The sequence below is a fragment of the Balaenoptera borealis genome, assembly GCF_965194805.1.
Source record: "Balaenoptera borealis genome assembly, chromosome: 4".
NCBI lineage: Eukaryota > Metazoa > Chordata > Mammalia > Artiodactyla > Balaenopteridae > Balaenoptera > Balaenoptera borealis.
Genome location: NC_138861.1, coordinates 36720779 through 36743671, shown reverse-complemented (window position 1 = coordinate 36743671; position 22893 = coordinate 36720779). Strand labels below are relative to the sequence as shown.

Below are 22893 nucleotides of genomic sequence, written 5' to 3'. Positions count from 1 at the left end.
GAGACACAAAAGACCCCGAATAGCCAAAGCAGTCTTGAGGGAAAAAAACGGAGCTGGAGGAATCAGACTCCCTGACTTCAGACTATAGTACAAAGCTACAGTAATCAATAAAATATGGTACTGGCACAAAAACAGAAACATAGATCAATGGAACAAGATAGAAAGCCCAGAGATAAACCCACACACCTATGGTCAACTAATCTATGACAAAGGAGGCAAGGATATACAACGGAGAAAAGACAGTCTCTTCAACAAGTGGTGCTGGGAAAACTGGACAGCTACATGTAAAAGAATGAAATTAGAACACTCCCTAACACCATGCACAAAAATAAACTCAAAATGGATTCAAGACCTAAATGTAAGACCAGACACTATAAAACCCTTAGAGGAAAACATAGGAAGAACACTCTTTGACATAAATCACAGCAAGATCTTTTTTGATCCACCTCCTAGAGTAATGGAAATAAAAACAAAAATAAACAAATGGGACCTAATGAAACTTCAAAGCTTTTGCACAGCAAAGGAAACCATAAACAAGACGAAAAGACAACCCTCAGAATGGGAGAAAATATTTGCACACGAATCAACAGAAAAAGGATTAATCTCCAAAATACATAAACAGCTCATGCAGCTCAATATTCAAAAAACAAACAACCCAATCCAAAAATGGGCAGAAGACCTAAATAGACATTTCTCCAAAGGAGACATACAGATGGCCAAGAAACCCATGAAAAGCTGCTGAACATCACTAATTATTAGAGAAATGCAAATCAAAACTACAATGAGGCGTCATGTCACACCGGTTAGAATGGGCATCATCAGAAAATCTACAAACAACAAATGCTGTAGAAGGTGTGGAGAAAAGGGAACCCTCTTGCACTGTTGGTGGGAATGTAAATTGATACAGTCACTATGGAGAACAGTATGGAGGTTCCTTAAAAAACTAAAAATAGAATTACCATATGATCCAGCAATCCCACTACTGGGCATATACCCAGAGAAAACCATAATTCAAAAAGACACATGCACCCCAGTGTTCATTGCAGCACTATTTACAATAGCCAGGTCATGGAAGCAACCTAAATGCCCATCGACAGACGAATGGATAAAGAAGTTGTGGTACACACATACAATGGAATATTACTCAGCCATAAAAAGGAACAAAATTGGGTCATTTGTTGAGACGTGGATGGATCTAGAGACTGTCATACAGAGTGAAGTAAGTCAGAAAGAGAAAAACAAATATTGTATATTAACGCATATATGTGGAACCTAGAAAAATGGTACAGATGAACCGGTTTGCAGGGCAGAAATTGAGACACAGATGCAGAGAACAAACTTATGGACACCAAGGTGGGGAAGGCGGTGGGGGTGTGTGGGTCGTGCTGTGATGAATTGGGCAATTGGGATTGACATGTATACACTGATGTGTATAAAATTGATGACTAATAAGGACCTGCTATATAAAAAAATAAATAAAATCAAATTCAAAAATTAAAAAAAAGAAAAAAAAAGAAAAAAAAGAAACTCTATTCCCCACTATCTTCTCTCCTCTTCTTGTTGGACAGGCTGCTAACTTGCAGTGAGAGTTACTGGTGCCCTTGAACCGACCACCTTTTCAGTTTTAATCTGTTCTAGGTAGAGCTTAGAGGTTTACACAGTGAAAGGAAGATGGAAAGATTTGGTGAGTCGTTCCAGACCTTCCCTTTTTAGTTCTGTGAATGTACACAAGGGAAAGATGGCGCAATCCGAAGTCCAGTTTTAATTGCATATGTCTTTAGTTTGATGACAGACTGAATTTGCCTCTAGGTTTTCTGTCTTCTTTGTTCATCAGGGATTCCAATGCTGAAGATCGTGTTTGCAGGCCATGAGTACCTCTCTTTAATATCCGTCCCCTTGCTGATCTACCACCCGGTGCAGATCCTTCTGGGAAGTGTGTTGGTGCCAACAATAAAGTCTTGGATGGTGTCAAGGCAGAAGGTGAGACTCTAGAAGAATCTTATTTGGATCCAAGTCAGATTGAAATGCTCTTTCTGAATCTTAGCTGTTCATATGCTTTAACTTTTACACATATAGCCTTTTTCTCAAGTACACATTTTCTTAACTAAATACGATAATAATGACGCATTAATCCAATTCAATTTGAACAAGAGGATTGAGGGCTAATTGTTCTATATTGTTATAAAAGCACGATGATACTTAAAAGGTAGTTTTTAAAAGCCCTTTTTAATTTGATCATATTGAAGGGCATATTGCAGTGGATTAAAGTTTCAGTAAATATACTCAAAATATATGTGCCCCTCTGCTCGGGTGCCCACCATCTTTGCCCACCTGATCATTTGTATGTGTCCTGATTTCACATGCCTTTCTAAATATGATAGCACCTGGATTTATCCAGAGTGTCTACTTTATTTTTAATTTTCCAGACACATAATAACTTCTTTGTACTATGCGTTTGGGAATTAAAAAATAAAATTTCAGTAGCAAAGGAGGCCACACAAGGACGTCAATTTCGCCACACTTGGCTCAGAAGTCTTGTTACTTATTTGATATTTGTGGATTGGATTTTCTAAATTATCAGCCAAAATAAAATAAACTGAGTGACTCATACAAAATTTAGATGCAGCACATACCAAGGAAGTGCCCATAGAGCTGGCTTCTTCCCAGAGGCTCAGACTTTGCCAGACTTCTTTCACCCGCTCACAAGGTGGCAAGGAGATAGCCAGTGACAGAGCACTGTGTGTCGTGTCCTTAGTGTCCTGAAAACGGAATAGCCCCACTACAGCCTGTTAAGCTCTGTGTTATGCTAAGCATGTGCCAGCCTTCACCAGCTTCGGAGTGTAGGCCCTTGAGCTATCCTGCAAGCTCTGCCACCTTACCCCCGTGTGACCCTGGCCATGTTACTTCACGTCTCTGTACCTCAGTCTCTGCCACACTAAGACTCATGATAACATCTACTCTTTAGAGTTGTGGAGGATTACGTGGCAGGTGTTTGACAAAAGCTATCTGATATAATCACTGTTATCATCACTGATGTTCCTGATTTTCTACAACACTGTTTGTAGCAGGTTCTGCTGTCCCCATTGAACACGTAGGAACTAGGCCCAGAGAGTTGAGCAACTTGCCCAGGGTTATGGGGGTGGGTTTACTCAGTGCTAGAGTTAGGACTTGAACCCTGGTCTATGTGTCCCCCGAAATCTTTCCCCTACACCACAACGATGCTCCAAACAGAAATACAAGATTGCTTTTGTTTAGTTTTTGGTATTGAAGTGCAGTTAATTTACAAGGTTGTGTTAGTTTCAAGTGTACAGCAAAGTGATTGTTATATATATAAGAATATATATAAGAATAAAAATATATAGGAATATGTATATATTCTTTTTCAGATTCTTTTCCATTATAGGTTATTACAAGATATTGAGTATAGTTCCCTGTGCTGTACAGTAGGTCCTTGTTGTTTATCCATTTTATATATAGGAGTATGTATATGTTAATCCCAGACTTTCCTAATTTATCTCTCCCCCCACCACCCCCAAGATTGCTTTTAGAAGGAGAGCCCTAGGTCCCCAGAATCCTGCCTGAGAAGGTAGCCCTCCAGCACCTTCCCTCCTCTTGTTATTGAACAAAATGTTAGCAAACACCATTCTGTGCTGGGGACCACTCCAGGCTGGGGTCTTCCCACTCAGAATTGGTACAGGAGCAGTTTAGTCATTTTCTTTCTTTTACTATTTATCCCCTTTGAAAACTTCATTTGTATGTATGCTTGTGTTTAACAATGTGTATGTGCATGATAGACCAGAATTTATACATATAAATTTTGACAAAGAATGAAGAAAAGTATTTGAAAATCCTAATACTCCATCAATAATATACAGTCATAGTGAACAGCAAATTAATCAGAATGAAGTTTTCTTCTAAATGTTTAAAAGCTCCGGGATTTATCCTGCAGAGTAACAGAAGCATTTCCAAAAGGGAAACTAAACTGGACGCTGTTCATTTTTCCCTTTGCACAGAAACCCCTCCAAACCAGGGGGCCACTGGCTAATGTAGAATAACCCAGAAGACCTGGAATATTTAGCCATTCCCACCTGGCCACAAAAACAAAGTGTCCATCGTAAGGGTATCCTTGAGTGTCTCTTCTGCTTTACAGACAATACTGACTGAGACCCACAGGCACCAGCTAGAGCACAGCAGATGGGATGAATAGCCATGCCGGGCGCGGGGGAGATGCCAGATTCCGCAGGCCAGTGAGGTGGGCGGGTGAATTTATTTGGATCCAGGGGTTTGGATCATGGGTTATATAATGCTATCTAGGCGGGCCTCTTCTTCCTTCTCGTAGCATAAATTATCTGGTGTTAATTGATGCTCTCACGTTGCTCGTGGATACCGTCCAACTCTGATGTCATGTTTTCCTTTCTCATAGGGAGTGAAGTTGACGAGGCCAACAGTATAAGGAAGGAGGTGGTCTTTCCGCAGCGATGTATATACGTACAGGGTTGTACATACAAACAGTTCTGAAGACGTGTATTTGTGAACGTTGCTTCAACGCATATTTTATTTTTTTACACAAAAAATATGACATAACTGTTTAAGTGCCTTAAAATGGATTTAACGAGAGCGTTATTTCTAAAACCTACTTTGTTGGTTACCGCCAGGGGTGGTTCAGTATTTTGGAGTTGTTCTTTTTTTTTTTCCTAACACGGGAAACAGTCATCATAAGTGACAAAAAGCAAACACGTTTTCCTCGTACCACCTTCTGTGCAATACAGCTCTCTACCAGCTACTGTACTGTTTGGAATGAGGTCACACCATCAGGAAAATGCCCTTCTCATGACAGTGAAGATTTCCAAAGTCTTATTCTCGGATACTTTGATTTCCCGTGTGATTCTTTTTTTCTGCAACTGTGACATGCCTCTTCCTTATCAACTCAGCAGGGGTCATAGATTGAATAGATGCTGAAAAGCGTAAGTCATCTGCATTTCTTGACATCAGTTTTTAAGACATTCCTTCGAATAGTTTCCACTCAGAAATTCCTCAGTTCCACTACAAGAGATTGTGGTGTTCTATGTCTTAAATTTATTATAAGCTGCTTCAAAGAAAGGGCCTGATGTTTGAGTTATGACTCAAAGTACGTGCAGTTTTCAGATAAACTACAGGATTTGGGTTTCAGGATTTTTTAAATTATATTTCAAATGTTTTTCGTTTTTCTTCCATTATTTCTTTCTTACCTGTTTTCCAGCACACTTGCAAACTCATAACAACCAAATGTGAGACCCAAAAATGTTACAATTAGTTCGAGAGCAGCAACAATTAATGATGGATTATTTCACATTCCACAACGGAGACCAAAATTTGTTTCCTGTTACACAGATGTGCTGAGCACAAATTTCCCCTTTTAGCCAGAAGCAGCCTGTTACATCTTTGAATTAAGCACACTTAAGGCATTTGAGACAAGTTATTAATGAGAATTTCCTTGGCAGATTTGACAAATGTTTGCAACATATTTTTAAAAAAATTAAATCACATTGCTCTTACAAATAAATGAAAATATAAAGGTCATAGAGGCAAACAAATGTACATATACACATTCTGTCTAGCTAGATGGAAAAAAAAATAGACACAGAAGATGCAAAACCATTCATCAACCAAAACATCAAGTAAAATTAGCTCCCAATTGGGCATCAGCTTGCCATGGAGTATCCAATATTTGCTTCTACTATGTCTGGAAGAGCTTTCACGACCCAAATAGAGAATAAAGCAATGTACAGAAATAAGGGAACACTTTTTCTGTTTCCTGCACACCATTCTGTCACATCCTCTCTACATGTCTTTTCGTGATTTGACAGGTGATATTGGCATCATGAGTCACACCATATCTTCAGCAGCTGTTTTGTTGTTTTATCAACAACAAAAAATCATTCCTTAGAAACTCACCATGTTTATCAGTATCGTAAATTTACATTATTGTTACTACCAGCTCCCATCTTGTGTTACTCCTGACTCATTTCAATGTCACTGAACCTCATAAATTTCATAAGAGTTAGCCTGGGTGTAAGTTTTAAGGCTAGTGCCAGACCCTGCAAAAAGCTATGCTAAACAGGCTGTTTGGCAAGGATTCCTATTGTCAAGAATTTCACTTGTGTCTAAAACTACAGTAATTTTGCTTGATACTTTTGATGCTTACATATGGAGCACAGAAAGGTTTTCATGTTTTGTTCCTACAAGCTTCTTTGAATTTCAGAGTGAATGGAATTGTCTGTCTGAGCTATCATAAAAATCTTTTCCCTAGCATTAGAATACTGATTTTTTTCCCCAACTTATCTACCTCTATTATCTAACACCTATAGTAGGTGTGACTATGGGATAAAATTCAACTGAAAATGATATAACATTTTACCTTTTGCTTTAAAAAAAATGTGTTCTGTTTTCAAATAATCTTCTTTACATAGTGAATTTTGGTGGCTTTATTGATATGTGTATACCTATTTCTTTTTTACACAAATGCTGTGCATATTTTTCCATAAAGGACAAAAAATAAAATCAAAATATATTTTTAATTCATGCTTATTGGGGTTTAATTATTCATATCTTAAAATATGTTGTTATATCTATGCTCTATCTCTTTTATGCATTTGTTTTGTCTGAATGTATTTATGAAAGAAATACGTTAGATTATATTTATGTTTGCTTGTTTTTCCACCTGTATTTTTTTTAATGGTTGTTATGAAATTTGATCTTTTAAATGGATACGAATGCTCATCTTTTCATGTGCTCTTTTCTAAGTTTTAAAATTTTGTGGGTTCTTCTTTTTATTCTTCCCTCTTCTGGTTAAAACTAACACACCCCTGGCTAATGTTCAGTGTTTGTTTATGCTAAATACCAAATTTTTTCAAAAGGATTGGTAAAGTAACGAAATGGATTATTTATGATGAATGGAAGATGGACATAATTCTATGATTAAACAAAGATGTTTCAGAAATCACAAGAGAACCTGTGGCTTATTTTTAACCTGATTTCAGATATACACTCATAATGCCTTCCAAGTATCTGTAGATTTCTTTTAATTCATTCCAGTCCTCTTATACTATTTGTGGTTAGCTGGACATAAGTTTTGTAGTCTTCTCAGGTATCCTTCTCAATACTCCCACCACACCATAACGTTAAAATCCAGAACTAGCCCTTGCTAGTTAGAGATTTTCTCAGCATCAGGGTTGAGGACCAAAAGAGAAACATACCCAACAGAAGGGACAGAACATAGGTGATCTGAGTTTTAGCCACCTTGTCAATTTTTTCAGGGATAGAAATATGAACCCTTAGAATGCAGAATGCCTTTTCCAAACCCTGAGTTTCTTCATGGGTACGTTCCCTTTTGTAGAATTCCATACCTTTGTGCTCTCATTTTGCTGTCTTGACTTAGCAAGCCTCTTCTCCCTGGAAGGCTGACAGAAATGTCACCTTGTCCAGGAAGCTTTCCTGCTCCCCCAGTCGGTTCTAGACTTACTCCCTGTGACGTGCCCTTAGAACAAGTCCCTCAAGTCTTCCAAAACCTTTGCTTGTCTAATCATCCCTTTACATTCCTGTCTCCTCCAATGTGGTCCTCATTTGTTTTCCTCCTGTGCCTAGCACAGTGCCTGACTCAGATTAATAACCAAAAAAAAAAACAAAACAAAAAACCATTTTCCAAATTGTGATCTTAATGGGTAAGACATGAACCTTCATAATTATGAAAGCTCTTCCCTACATAGAGATCATTACTCCGTTACAAGAAAAACTGATTTTTTTTTTGCTACTATTCCTAGCTAGCCTGAGGGAAACTGTGAAGTCACATGGTGCTGCTGAGAGAAATGCATGACTTCATAAGTGTAAATACTAGCTCTCCAAGTTGAAGCTGCAGATGTGATATGCAAATAACTTTCACCTTTTATATTTTGACAGAACAATAAACCCTCAATAATTCAGGCTAAATCAGCTTGGGTTGATCTGAATTAGTGAATACTTTATATGCATAAAAAATAAAGGGTTTTCCTTATCGGAATTCCGACATACTTACTATGAAGACTAGATACAAATTATTATGATTATCATCATATTATTGGTTTATGTAGATACATACGAAAGGTCTTATAAGAGTACTCTCTTTAGCAAAGCAGCTAATCTTATTTACACTATAGGACAGTTTCTCAAATGTGAGTAAAATACTAACCTCATGTAAAGGGAAAACAATTTCTCATAGACCCTGGAGAACTTGTTTACAGAGCCGATGATGAGAAACTGTATTAAACATTAAACGTCACTCTAACGATCGGTTGGTGCCAATGTGCTTGTAAACACAGGTGCAGACGAGAGCACTGAAGTCACAGGGCTGAGCTGAGTCACAGGGGGTCACCCGGAAGATGCCCACAGGCCTCTCCAGACCACCCTCCTCCACCGAACTCTCCAGCATCTCAGACTCCACCACCCACACATGGAATGCCACTCCAGTTCCTTGATTTCTACCAAAGTCTGGACACACTGGGTTTGGGGGGATAGAGAAACTTAAAACGGAACGTTAGGAAAAAAATGGAATGTTAGACATCCTGTTCCCATCAACCTCCCAGCCACCCTCCCACCTGGAATTTCTCACTGACCGCCCTTCCCCGCAACCCCAGATACCTGCCCTGTTACCAGCTCTTCCTCTCCCCTCGCTCTCTTCTCCCTTCTCTCCCCATCCCCCAAGTTCACAGAAGTTCAGCCACCTCCTTGTTCATTCTCTGACTTCCTGAACTTGCCCTGGGGCCAACGGCTATATAACCTAACAGAAACTTCCTCATTTCCACTTTCCTCTCATTTCGCCAACTGGGCGTTGGAATGGGGCAACATGAGGATTCGTGTATGTCCTGGATGGGGTGTAGCCCAAACGTCGGGGAGGAGATGGAAAAGGAGCTGTGACTTCTCTCTACACTAGCAAAACAGGCGAAGTTTGTGAATGGGTAATTTATACAAAATGGATAATAGACATATTTTTAAATATTCAGTCTTACCAGAGATCAGGGAAATATACGTTTAAATGAGATACTATTTTTCACCTATGAGATTGACAAAAAGTTGAAAGTTGGATAATATTCAAATATTGATAAAGGTTTGGGGAGAGGGACCTCATGCCCTTCTAGTTGGAACATAAATGGGGATGGAATTTTCTGGAGGGCTATTTAGCTGTACCATCGAAAGCTTAAATATACGTGTTCTTTAGCCCAGCTCTTTGGCTTCTGTGAATCCAGAAATAGATAAGTGCCCTAGAATCTACTGACAAGGACATTTCAGAACATTGATAAGGCTGAAAGGCCACCCAAATTCCCCAACTCAAGGAAATGTTTAAACACTCAATGGTATGGTCTTATCATAGAACATTATTTAGGTATTAAAAGAAATGAGGGTTACTGTGTAATAACAATATATTGTTGAGTGGGAAGAAGAATAAATTTCCGGGAAGAATATGCATTTTGTCATACTATTTTTATATATCCTATTTTTTCATTAGTTAAAATATATGTTACATATGTGTAGGGACACTCCACACATAAAAAATGTTTAGAGGTATAATTATAAGTAACATTATTGAGGTTTTTCTTTAGGCCTGGCACTATTTCACACACTGTACATTATTTCATCTAATCCTCTCAACAACTCTATGAGGTAGGTGGTATTATCCCCATTTTACAGATGAGAAACTGAGTCCCAGACTAAGTGGCTTGCCAAGGCCACAAAATTAAGAAGTGGGCGCATTTTAACCACTCTTAGACTACTTAACAGTGATGATTCCTAGGACCAGGAATGCAGAGGTGTTCATACTTTTAATTGTACCTTTTCTTTTAATCACACTTTGGAAGAGTTCTAACAAGCATAAAGCACAAACTGGGGCTACTTCTGCTACTTCTTGAGCGAACGGCATAATTTATTTCTGAGCCGTGGCGCACTTGTCAAGCAAAACCTTTTTTGGTTGAGAAAGATGGGCCTCTAGGCACATCCTAGGGGGGTAAGGGCCGGACAAGGGAATCTGACTGCCCCATGCATTGAGGTGAGAGGAATTTTGAATCGGAGTCAACAGCATGGGAAAGGGGGCTGAGAGGTCCAAACACTGGAAGAAGAGGAACCAGAGAGAAAGTGGGCCAAAGAGAAAAGACAGTCCAGTGGGAAATGTGTGATGGCCTAAGTGATAGTGGTGGTGGTGGTTAATTATCATTATCATCATTTTTATCTTTTTCCAGCTTTATTGAGGTGTAATTGACAAAGTTGTAAGCTATCTGAAGTGTACAAGTGATGATCCAATATACACATACATTGTGAAAGTATTCCCACCATTAATGAACACACCCTTCACCTCACACAGTTACTTGTGTGTGTGTGTGAGGATGCATAATACAGTCTCTTAGCGAATCTCAATTATATGATACAGTTATCACCTACAGTCACCACGATGTCCATCAGATCCTCAGACCTTATTCTTCTTGTAACTGAAAGTTTGTACCTTTTTACCAACCTCTTCTCATTCCCACACCCCCAGCCCCTGGTGACCACTATTCTACTCTCTGCTTCTATGAGTTCTACTTTTTTCTTTTTAAGATTCCACATATAAGTGATACCATGCAGTGTTTGTCTGTCTCTTTCTGGTTTATTTCACTTAGCATAATGCCCACCAGGTTCATCCATGTTGTCACAAATGGCCGGATTTCCTTCTTTTTAAAGGCTGAATAATATTTCATTGTGTATATATACCACATTTTCTTCATCCATTCATCTGTTGATGGACACTTAGGGGCAATGTGAGATGCACCACGTGTGAGATGGTGAGAGCAGTGGGTCCCAGGGTAGGAAGTTGCCGTAAACATTTAGCAGTGGATGAGCTCTAGCTACGTTGGCAAAACCAGCCCGGGAGGCCACCCTGACAGCAGAGCTCTCGGTGAACACCTAGCATCAGGGTCTAGAATGCCCACTAGGGACCCCAAATCAATGTGGTTGTAAGGATTTCTAGTCTGGAATAGCCAGTAACAAGGGAACGACCCATGTCTAGGGCTGAGGCCAAGACTTGTTTCCTCCGTGTGTGGTCTTTTCCTATCAGTGGACTCCGAGGCCTGGCATGTGTCAGAAACCCTAGGCTCCTTCCTGCCAATTCTCTGGAATTTCTGAGTTGTGGGGCTTTTGAGTCACTCCAGTGAAGAGAAATCAACACCCTTTATGAAAACCTTGGTTGCAGAGTTCAGGTAGAGTTCAGAATCATTGCTAGTTTCTAGAATTTTAGAATATGAGAGAATAAGATCTTGCAGGGGGCATGTAGTTTCCGAGGTGCAGCAGAGTCTACTTAGTGGTTAGCAGTGTGGACTCTGGAATCAGGAAAATCTGAGTTCAAATCCCAGCTCCACCACGTAAGCGTTGTGAGGCTTGCACTCACTACGGATCTTTTTCGTCTTGGTTTCCTTATCTGTACATCGCCGATAATAATGGTACATATCCTCCTAGGAATGTTGAAATAATTAAATGAAAAACTGGAGTAAAGAACCTAGTATCGACCTGGGGGGCAGAGGGATTTTCACACCTTGGCTACTGTGAGTAATGCTGCAGTGAACACGGAGGTACAGGTATCTGTTTGAGTTAGTGATTTTGTTTCATTTGGATATATAACCGGAAGTGGGATTACTGGATCATATGGTAGTTCTATTTTTAATTTCTTGAGGAACCGCCATACTGTTCTCCACAGTGGCTGCTTCTGCAGTCTTAAAGCACCTGCTGCCCATCACCCCCCCAACAAACAAACTTTTAGTACAAATCCGTTTTTACAGCAGGTATTTTTGTTCATTTGGAGGAAAATGAAGTAAAAGTTTCAACATCCACCAGGAAGTTACATAGGGGAGAAAAAGAACATTCCAGTAATACAGACACCAAGTCACAAGCAGGAATTCTGTGCATGAGATGATAAAAATGGAAACTCCTGGAAATCTTGGGAGGCGTAGAATGCTTCCCACAGAACGTGGAATTCATTCTCAAACCATTATATCTAAATATAAATTAATATGTATTCAGATGGACTGGGGGATTGCAACAACCATAACTAATATTCAGTGCTCTGATCTGTGGCACTTGCCAATTTCTGGGGTGTAAACAGTTCCACCCTTGCCAATTTCAAGCTACCAGCAAGCTGTTCCTGGGTTGGCATCGGGAAAGGATGCCCTCGACTGGCTCTCAGGAGATGATACAAAGCCGACTCCAGCCTACCTCTGCCCCCCAGGTCGATACTAGGTTCTTTATTCCAGGTTTTCATTTAATTATTTCAACATTCCTAGGAGGATATGTACCATTATTATCGGCGATGTACAGATAAGGAAACCAAGACGAAAAAGATCCGTAGTGAGTGCAAGCCTCACAACGCTTACGTGGTGGAGCTGGGATTTGAACTCAGATTTTCCTGATTCCAGAGTCCACACTGCTAACCACTAAGTAGACTCTGCTGCACCTCGGAAACTACATGCCCCCTGCAAGATCGTATTTTCTCATATTCTAAAATTCTAGAAACTAGCAATGATTCTGAACTCTACCTGAACTCTGCAACCAAGGTTTTCATAAAGGGTGTTGATTTCTCTTCACTGGAGTGACTCAAAAGCCCCACAACTCAGAAATTCCAGAGAATTGGCAGGAAGGAGCCTAGGGTTTCTGACACATGCCAGGCCTCGGAGTCCACTGATAGGAAAAGACCACACATGGAGGAAACAAGCCTTGGCCTCAGCCCTAGACATGGGTCGTTCCCTTGTTACTGGCTATTCCAGACTAGAAATCCTTACAACCACATTGATTTGGGGTCCCTAGTGGGCATTCTAGACCCTGATGCTAGGTGTTCACCGAGAGCTCTGCTGTCAGTGCGGCCTCCCGGGCTGGTTTTGCCAACGTAGCTAGAGCTCATCCACCGCTAAATGTTTACGGCAACTTCCTACCCTGGGACCCACTGCTCTCACCATCTCACACGTGGTGCGTCTGACAATGTCCCTTCCCCTCCGCAGCCACGCCAGCTCCACATCAAAGAGCACCTCTGTACCTGTGCACGTTGAAGATGGGGCAGAATACCATCTGTATCACTTCTCTGCTCATGAAGCCAAAGTGAAAAGCGTGTAATGCCACAGGTTCGTTATTAGGAATGAATGAGAGAAGCCTTGCAAATGGCTTGTCACAGTTTCTGGCACTTGGTAAGAACCCAATCAGTGACAGCTATTGTTATGGTTCCACAGGGATGGGACCTGGGTAAACTGTATCGGATGTATGGGGTCAGCTGTCAGGGTCTATTCTGCGTGACTGGTAATCTATGCAAGAAATCTATTAGGCAGTCCATTAAATGTCACCAGTCAAGTCAGGACCTGACCAGGGCATGAATGCCTACTTCATCAGTTAATGAAGACACCTGATTCTGAATTGTAAGACGACTGCAGTCATCCCTGGCCTCCAGCAGGAATTGAAAGGCCTTTCCAGCCCACCATTGCTGCCTGGGTCTTGCCTTTTTCTACTTACTCCAAAGAACTCCAAGCAGAAATTTTGCCCAACTCCCCAAAAAGCACTGAGTCTGGCTGAGATCCACCTGATAATGCAGCTGACAGAGCTGCCCCATACGGACCCTGATTTGTTAACGCCCGGCTGATCTGAGTTCCGACTGTACAGCTGCTCCAGGGCTGTCCCCCTGTGACCACACTCCTCTTGGGCAGCCACTCAGTTCCACCTCGTCAGGTGCCCCCGTGGCCCTGGAGCATCTGGGTGTCCCGTTCACAGGCCCCCTTCCCACTCACACCTTTAATGTTGACATTTCCAGGCACCCTGGTCTCCGATCTTTCCTCCCAGCCCTCATGCACTCCCACTGGGAGCCTGTGGGCCCCTCTCGCAGCGCCAGCCACCACCGTAACTCAGCCAGAGCTCCCAGTCCTGTAGCCCTGAGCTCACATTTCCAATTGTGTTAGGAGACCACCCCTCCCCCCCCCCCCCCCCCCCACCGCCGGGCATCCTCAAGGCACTCCTGGCCCTGCAGGAAAAGTCAGTAACATCTTTCCCTACACACTGTCCTCCACAACCAGCTTCCTGGCTTGTCATAGCAACCAGGCCTGGGGTCCTCCCCTCAGCCTTCCCATTTCACTCTTCATATTCAGCTAATCACCAGATTCCCTTGATTCTATCTGCAAAACCTCTCCTTAATCTCGACTGTCTTGTCCACTGGGCTGCTGTCATTTACTATTCTTTTTTCCTCCAGTAAAGCCTTCTCCAAAGCAAGAAGCCCTTGCGGACATTTATCAGTCACCTACCAGGTGCTGGGTGCTCTGCTCAATGCTTTACATGAATGATCCTATTTAATCCTTACGAAGATTTTTTATATTGGTGTAATTATTCCCATTTTACAGATTAGACAGTGGAGGCTCCAAGAGAGAAAATTTCAGATGCCTTAGCTTATAAATGGCAAAGCCTGGCTTCCCACCTGGGCTCTGACCTGGCCAGAACCTGTGCTTCCCTCCCCCTCTGCAATGTTGACTCCTGATCTGTGGGCTCCAGCTGTGTCCCCGACACCCTCTACCCCTAAGTGAGACATGGCCCTTGGTTTTCAAATGTGTACTGAATTTCTTCATTTGCTTATTCATTACCCATCAGATTGTGCCAAATCATTTTTGTCCACATGCCTCTCTCCCTCTAAATGATTCATTCCTTCAACGGGGACCTTGTCTTGTTTATCTTTGTAACCCTGATAGCTAGAAGAATGCTTGCCTGACAGCAGGAATCTCAATAAATGTTTATTGAACGATGGGTTGGCCCTTACTGTCCCCCAGGTTGCTTTTCTGATTCTGGAGAAGACATCTTCAGATTATAAAACACTATTTTTGGAGAGTGGCATGTGACTCGTTTATCATTCAGTGAATGGGAATCATCATGTTAATCAAACTATGAATGCTCCTGAAAGGACTTTTTTTTTTTTTTAAACATCTTTATTGAAGTATAATTGCCTTACAATGGTGTGTTAGCTTCTGCTTTATAACAAAGTGAATCAGTTATACACATACAGTATGTTCACATATCTCTTCCCTCTTGCATCTCCCTCCCTCCCACCCTCCCCATCCCACCCCTCTAGGTGGTCACAAAGCACCGAGCTGATCTCCCTGTGCTATGTGGCTGCTTCCCACTAGCTATCTATTTTACATTTGGTAGTGTATATATGTCCATGACACTCTCTTACCCTGTCACATCTCACCCCACCCCCTTCCCATATCCTCAAGTCCATTCTCTAGTAGGTCTGTGTCTTTATTCCCATCTTGCCACTAGGTTCTTCATGGCTTTTTTTTTTTTTTTCCTTAGATTCCGTATATATGTGTTAGCATACTGTATTTGTTTTTCTCTTTCTGACTTACTTCACTCTGTATGACAGACTCTAACTCCATCCACCTCATTACAAATACCTCCATTTCATTTCTTTTTATGGCTGAGTAATATTCCATTGTATATATGTGCCACATCTTCTTTATCCATTCATCTGTCGATGGACATTTAGGTTGCTTCCATGTCCTGGCTATTGTAAATAGAGCTGCAATGAACATTTTGGTACGTGACTCTTTTTGAACTATGGTTTTCTCAGGGTATATGCCCAGTAGTGGGATTGCTGGGTCGTATGGTAGTTCTATTTATAGTTTTTTAAGGAACCTCCATACTGTTCTCCATAGTGGCTGTATCAATTTACATTCCCACCAACAGTGCAAGAGTGTTCCCTTTCCTCCACACCCTCTCCAGCATTTATTGTTTCTAGATTTTTTGATGATGGCCATTCTGATCGGTGTGAGATGATATCTCATTGTAGTTTTGATTTGCATTTCTCTAATGATTAATGATGTTGAGCATTCTTTCATGTGTCTGTAGGCCATCTGTATATCTTCTTTGGAGAAATGTCTATTTAGGTCTTCTGCCCATTTTTGGATTGGGTTGTTCGTTTTTTTGTTATTGAGCTGCATGAGCTGCTTGTAAATCTTGGAGATTAATCCTTTGTCAGTTGCTTCATTTGCAAATATTTTCTCCCATTCTGAGGGTTGTCTTTTGTTCTTGTTTATGGTTTCCTTTGCTGTGCAAAAGCTTTTAAGTTTCATTAGGTCCCATTTGTTTATTTGTGTTCTTATTTCCATTTCTCTGGGAGCTGGGTCAAAAAGAATCTTGCTGTGATGTATGTCATAGAGTGATCTGCCTATGTTTTCCTTTAAGAGTTTGATAGTGTCTGGCCTTACATTTAGGTCTTTAATCCATTTGGAGTTTATTTTTGTGCATGGTGTCAGGGAGTGTTCTAATTTCATACTTTTACATGTATCTGTCCAATTTTCCCAGCACCACTTATTGAAGAGGCTGTCTTTTCTCCACTGTATATTCTTGCCTCCTTTATCAAAGATAAGGTGACCATATGTGTGTGGGTTTATCTCTGGGCTTTCTATCCTGTTCCATTGATCTATATTTCTGTTTTTGTGCCAGTACCAAACTGTCTTGATTACTGTAGCTTTGTAATATAGTCTGAAGTCAGGGAGCCTGATTCCCCCAGCTCCATTTTTCGTCCTCAAGATTGCTTTGGCTATTCGGGGTCTTTTGTGTTTCCATACAAATTGTGAAATTTTTTGTTCTAGTTCTGTGAAAAATGCCAGTGGTAGTTTGATAGGGATTGCATTGAATCTGTAGATTGCTTTGGGTAGTAGAGTCATTTTCACAATGTTGATTCTTCCAATCCAGGAACATGGTATATCTCTCCATCTATTTGTATCATCTTTAATTTCTTTCATCAGTGTCTTATAATTTTCTGCATACAGGTCTTTTGTCTCCTTAGGTAGGTTTATTCCTAGATATCTTATTCTTTTTGTTGCAATGGTAAACGGGAGTGTTTCTTAATTTCACTTTCAGATTTTTCGTCATTAGTGTATAGAAATGCAAGCGATTTCTGTGCATTAATTTTGTATCCTGCTACTTTACCAAATTCATTGATTAGCTCTAGGAGTTTTCTGGTAGCCTCTTTAGGATTCTCTATGTACAGTATCATGTCATCTGCAAATAGTGACAGCTTTACTTCTTCTTTTCCGATTTGGATTCCTTTTATTTCTTTGTCTTCTCTGATTGCTGTGGCTAACACTTCCAAAACTATGTTGAATAATAGTGGTGAGAGTGGGCAACCTTGTCTTGTTCCTGATCTTAGTGGAAATGGTTTCAGTTTTTCACCATTGAGGACAATGTTGGCTGTGGGTTTGTCATATATGGCCTTTATTATGTTGAGGAAAGTTCCCTCTATGCCTACTTTCTGCAGGGCTTTTATCATAAATGGGTGTTGAATTTTGTCGAAAGCTTTCTCTGCATCTATTGAGATGATCATATGGTTTTTCTCCTTCAATTTGTTAATATGGTGTATCACGTTGATTGATTTGCGTATATTGAAGAATCGTTGCATTCCTGGGATAAACCCCACTTGATCATGGTGTATGATCCTTTTAATGTGCTGTTGGATTCTGTTTGCTAGTATTTTGTTGAGGATTTTTGCATCTATGTTCATCAGTGATATTGGCCTGTAGTTTTCTTTCTTTGTGACATCTTTGTCTGGTTTTGGTATCAGGGTGATGGTGGCCTTGTAGAATGAGTTTGGGAATGTTCCTCCCTCTGCAATATTTTGGAAGAGTTTGAGAAGGATAGGTGTTAGCTCTTCTCTAAATGTTTGATAGAATTCACCTGTGAAGCCATCTGGTCCTGGGCTTTTGTTTGTTGGAAGGTTTTTAATCACAGTGTCAATTTCAGTGCTTGTGATTGGTCTGTTCATATTTTCTATTTCTTCCTGGTTCAGTCTCGGCAGTTTGTGCATTTCTAAGAATCTGTCCATTTCTTCCAGGTTGTCCATTTTATTGGCATAGAGTTGCTTGTAGTAATCTCTCATGATCTTTTGTATTTCTGCAGTGTCAGTGGTTACTTCTCCTTTTTCATTTCTAATTCTATTGATTTGAGTCTTCTCCCTTTTTCTCTTGATGAGTCTGGCTAATGGTTTATCAATTTTGTTTATCTTCTCAAAGAACCAGCTTTTAGTTTCATTGATTTTTGCTATTGTTCCCTTCATTTCTTTTTCATTTATTTCTGACCTGATCTTTATAATTTCTTTCCTTCTGCTGGCTTTGGGGTTTTTTTATTCTTCTTTCTCTAATTGCTTTAGGTGCAAGGTTAGGTTGTTTATTCGAGATGTTTCCTGTTTCTTGAGGTAGGCTTGTATTGCTATAAACTTCCCTCTTAGCACTGCTTTTGCTGCGTCCCATAGGTTTTGGGTCGTCGTATCTCCATTGTCATTTGTTTCTAGGTATTTTTTGATTTCCCCTTTGATTTCTTCAGTGATCACTTCGTTATTAAGCAGTGTATTGTGTAGCCTCCATGTGTTTGTATTTTTTACACATCTTTTCCTGTAATTGATATCTAGTCTCATAGCGTTGTGGTCGGAAAAGATACTTGATACGATTTCAATTTTCTTAAATTTACCAAGGCTTGATTTGTGACCCAAGATATGATCTATCCTGGAGAATGTTCCATGAGCACTTGAGAAAAATGTGTATTCTGTTGTTTTTGGGTGGAATGTCCTATAAATATCAATTAAGTCCATCTTGTTTAATGTATCATTTAAAGCTTGTGTTTCCTTATTTATTTTCATTTTGGATGATCTGTCCATTGGTGAAAGTGGGGTGTTAAAGTCCCCTACTATGATTGTGTTGCTGTCGATTTCCCCTTTTATGGCTGTTAGTATTTGCCTTATGTATTGAGGTGCTCCTATGTTGGGTGCATAAATATTTACAATTGTTATACCTTCCTCTTGGATCGATCCCTTGATCATTATATAGTAGGACTTTTTTTTTTTTTTCATGAAAACTACCAGCAAAAAAAAAAAAAAAAAAATGATGACAATGTTGACCTCAGAGTAGTTGAGACCCAGAGCATCTAGGCCTCAGTACCCCTCAGATGTACATTTCTTGCTGTAGCCTTTGCTGTGGAGGCCAGCTCTATATGCGTGCAAAGGTCCTGAGGTCAGGATCAGGCACCCAGCCTGGGAAGAGCACGTGGCTTTTGGGCCCAGGCTAATCAAGACGGCCCCACCCCTCTGCCCTCCAACTGCCTTCCATCTCCTGGCCCCCCCAGGACAGAAATGCACCCCTGCTTGCCCTCCTGGGACATTAACCACGCAGCCCCAAATGCTAAGTTAGGATCCAACCAAAACTCAACTGGATGAGGAGAACACAGGAGCAGAGGAACACAGAGCACAGGGCCAGGCAGAGGCAGGCCAGTTATTGCAAAGGGAGCCCTGCATCGGGGCCTTTTACCTCTGGGTCACTGGTTCAAATCCAGCCAGGCCTCGCCTGGCAAAAAATCATTAGCAGCTCTGTGTCAGGCTGCTTGACAGATGGAAAATGAGTTTCCGTCACCATCCAGCAGGCAAGGGTCCACATCACACTTGGCACTAAGCAGCCCTGGACTCTGTGGAGACGGAGGAGAAATCATGCGACCGGCCCCCGGCCCTGGCAGGTCTCTGAGGCCAGGCCAGCCCGCGTCTCAGCAACCTCCGCTCGGGGGGCCTGACAGCTTTCTCATCTCACCTCCTTCATGAGCACTTTATTAATCTAGGTTTGTTTTTTCCCTCTGAGGCCATTGTTTAGAAAGTAGTCAGAAGTAATGGGACAACTGAGAAAATCTGATTCTGCAGCATCAAAAGAAGAGCGGCCAAAATCACAGCAGAAAAATACCGAAAAGACATTTTTATCCTTGGCCGCTGCGCAGTGCGGGGCTGGGCGGCTGAACGCGTCCCCGAAAGGTGTGAGTTACAGGGCAGGGGAGGCAGGGACAGTGGCTTCACCACTAGCTCCCTGGATGAGGGGCACGGGGGACAATCCTCTCTAAGGGTATTTTATTTTCGTCTCTCTTCTTCCCTCGTAGAACTATCTAAGCCACCAGCCTAAAAGCATCTGAAGCTAAGAAAGACCCGTCCTCCCTTTCTGGGCGCAGACAGGCCCTGCCAGACTCTCGGAAGACAGTCTATGGAACGCCCACAGACTGGACCCTCCTCACCACCAAGGGGGAGGAATTCCCACCCACCCTGGATTGTTCTGGCAAATGCACAGTGCGGTCTGACTCGCTGCAAACTTCTAAACCCCTCCTCTTCGCCGGGTGGAGAAACCTACAGCAGCGAGCATCCCCGGTCTGGGCCTCGGAGAGTTTCCCGGTCCGAGCTGCACTTCCTCTGACCCCACCGGGACGGCTGCAGTGTGGCCCCTCCTGGGTCATCCCAGGAGCGCCCAGTCCTCCCAAGACTCTGGGGCTCCGAATAGAAGGCGCCCCCCTTGGGCTGTTGAGGAACAACCTCGCCAGTTCGCCGTCCACATCCCCTTGGCCGGCAGGGGGCAGACCGCACCCACCGCCCCTTCTGCCGACCCGCGGCGGCCGCAGCGCAGGGGATGGGCCCAGAGGATGCGAACCATGGGTCCCGCGCCTCCGGAGCTCACCTGGCTTTGGGAAACCCGGCCAAGGTGTGTGGAGGGACCTTCTGAGCCACTTGTAAGAGCCATGAACCAGGAAATCCACTGCCACATTTCTGTGCCAGGAGAAACCCATTACCTCCTTCTCTCCGGGTCCCTCCAGCCCTGCTTGTTAGGACAGGAGCCTGTGGTTCCTAGACCTGAGCTTGACTTCACCCTTTGTTTGGATGAATCGAGAAAAGACCAGAGCTCGGGACCACTCGCAGCAGGCCAGAGCCTCTGCTCTCCCTTCTCTCACTCCCCCAATACTCCTACCCAGCCCCTCTGACGGGGTTCTGAAGCAGAAAGAAGCCCCCAGGTTCCCAATTTGCGTTTTCATTCTGTTGCCACGCTTTTAGACACCTTGGTATTATCAAATGGAGACAACCTATTGTGTCTGTTTCTGTTCACCGGTATCAACAGTTTTAATATAGATTCCCGGCGGCATCCGAATTTCGGGGGCGGGGGGATCTATCTGCATGCGCAGTCGCTGTCACAGCAGATGGTGTTACTCGCCCTGACAAACTGGACAGGGGGTGGTTTTCACAGCTGCATGAGTGTGAGTGTGTGTGTGTGTGCTCGCATGCGTGCACCTGTGTGTTTAGTTATAAACTAATACGTGCTCACGGAAAGAAGTCCAGAATGGGGCTAAGGGAAAGCCGATCTGCCGAGCACACTTTGGGAACCACTGTCCAGAGCCCTTCTGTGCTCCTGGCCTCTCCGACTTTCTCTACCGCCCTAGCCCGTAGGCCACAGGGGAGCTCTTCAGGAGTCACTGCGGCCACCTTGCTTCTTGAGAACCCTAAGGCTACTTTCAAATGCAGCTTCCCTCCAGACAGAGGAATTAGAGAGCAAGAAGCCTGCAGCGCAAACCCCTGGACAGAGAAGGCTTCTGAGGTTGCTGTCTGCCCCCTTGGGATTGCACAGATGGGGCCAAGGTCAGCGGGGTATGGCCAAGGAGTGGACGGATGCCTGCCTTCCTGCCTGGAGGAACCTGGAGCAAGCTGTGGTCTTGGGCACCCGGCCTACCCTGATCGACCCGGGATGCCCCGAGGAAGGGGCACCCCCTGCTGGCCCCGCCCAGACCGACAGGAGCTGTGACTACGGGGGAAGATGCCCACGTGGACAAAGGAAGCAGCTGCCTTTGTACTTCTCCCTTCCTTCCCTAGCTGTGCTTCTGGAAGAATGAGGAACGGTTCATTCTGGAAGAATGGAACGGTTCCAAGGAAGTCAAAGACTTGCCTTGACATTTGGAGAGCCTGTTTTTTGAGGAAGAGCAAGAAGCAGCGGCAGGTTAACACCTAGCGCTGAGCTTGGCCCACGGCGCATGCTCAGTAAAACGTTACAGCTGAAACTGAACTGTCTCTACCCCGGGCTCTGTGCCGCTGCTGTGTGCCCTTGTTCCTCCCTGAGTCTAGTTTCCGTCCGTGAGACAGGATGTTGATGGTAATACCCACCTCACAGAGCTGATTCCAGGATGAAATGAGGTCACTCACATGAGTGAATAATGTCAACTCTAAAAGGTGACAGAAAAGTCAGGGATGGGAAGTTGAATGCTGTGCATCAAATATGCTCCAGAATTAAAGTTATAGTGGCTAAAAATCAGTCCTAATGTATTCATTGACATTCTTCTATTCATTGAGTACCAACTTTAAGCTGTAAGAATAATCTCCTGTCCTCCACCCCTACCCCACCAGTGGAACTCAGTGAAGCTATTTTCTTTTTGGGTGGGAAAAAAAATTTTTTTTTTTTTTTCTAAATTGGGTTGTGTGCAGAATAAAGGCCGCCCACCACGGCCCCGGACAGCCCTGGCTGCACAAAATGTGCACAGCGTCCCCCTAGCACCAAGGCTTGCTCTTATTTACACTTATTTACATATCAAGCCAGATCTCCATGGCTGCCTGCCCGGAAGCCCTATTTTTAATTGTTTGACGCTCCAGCCACCCCTCTGACCCTTCCTGGCACTTTTCTGAGGATTTCTGGCCACTGCTGGCTCGTAAGGGAAGGCCCCCAACCAAACCAGAGGCCCCCAAATTCAGCATCGTTAAGCCCCTTTCCACGGGGATTCTCCAGGCAGGCCAGGGGTGGCCCCCTATAGCGTGGAGGGGATTTGGGCCGTGGCCCGGGGGTGGAGGGAGGAGAGGGGGTGGTCAGCGGCATCCCATGTGGACAAAAGGACAGAAGACAAGGGTAGCAGCTGCCTGTGGGCTCTCCAGCTTCCTTCTCTAGCTGTCCTTCTGGAAGGCTCAGGAATAGTTCCAAGTGAAAGCAAAGGGCTTGCCCTGAAATTTAGACTGGGCTGTCGGTGGTTTTTTTTTCCCCCCTTCTTTTTACAAACAGCATTTCCTAGACA

At 42.9% G+C, this 22893-nt stretch overlaps 1 protein-coding gene and 1 long non-coding RNA gene across 4 annotated transcripts in view; one reads left to right on the top strand and one right to left on the bottom strand.

The window, feature by feature from the left end:
- The window catches only part of SLC10A7 (solute carrier family 10 member 7), a 268939-nt gene extending 261744 nt beyond the window's left edge, over nucleotides 1-7195 (top strand). Inside the window, exons 10-11 of one of the 3 annotated variants that reach the window (XR_014243611.1) lie at nucleotides 1835-1980; nucleotides 4424-7195. Coding sequence is in view for 2 of the 3 variants with exons in the window: in XM_082389035.1 (XP_082245161.1) it covers nucleotides 1835-1980; nucleotides 4424-4453 (176 nt within the window). In the remaining variant the exon portion in view is untranslated. The remainder of the gene's footprint in view (nucleotides 1-1834; nucleotides 1981-4423) is intronic. The other 2 variants (XM_082389035.1, XM_082389030.1) reach the window with 2 other exon arrangements.
- A 6805-nt stretch (nucleotides 7196-14000) lies between these two features.
- Nucleotides 14001-22874, bottom strand: LOC309628324. The gene is made up of 3 exons (XR_014244420.1): nucleotides 18882-22874; nucleotides 14714-14955; nucleotides 14001-14675 (listed from the first exon to the last, which is right to left on the bottom strand). It is a non-coding gene; the product is annotated as an uncharacterized lncRNA (long non-coding RNA).
- Nucleotides 22875-22893: the final 19 nt, after the last annotated feature.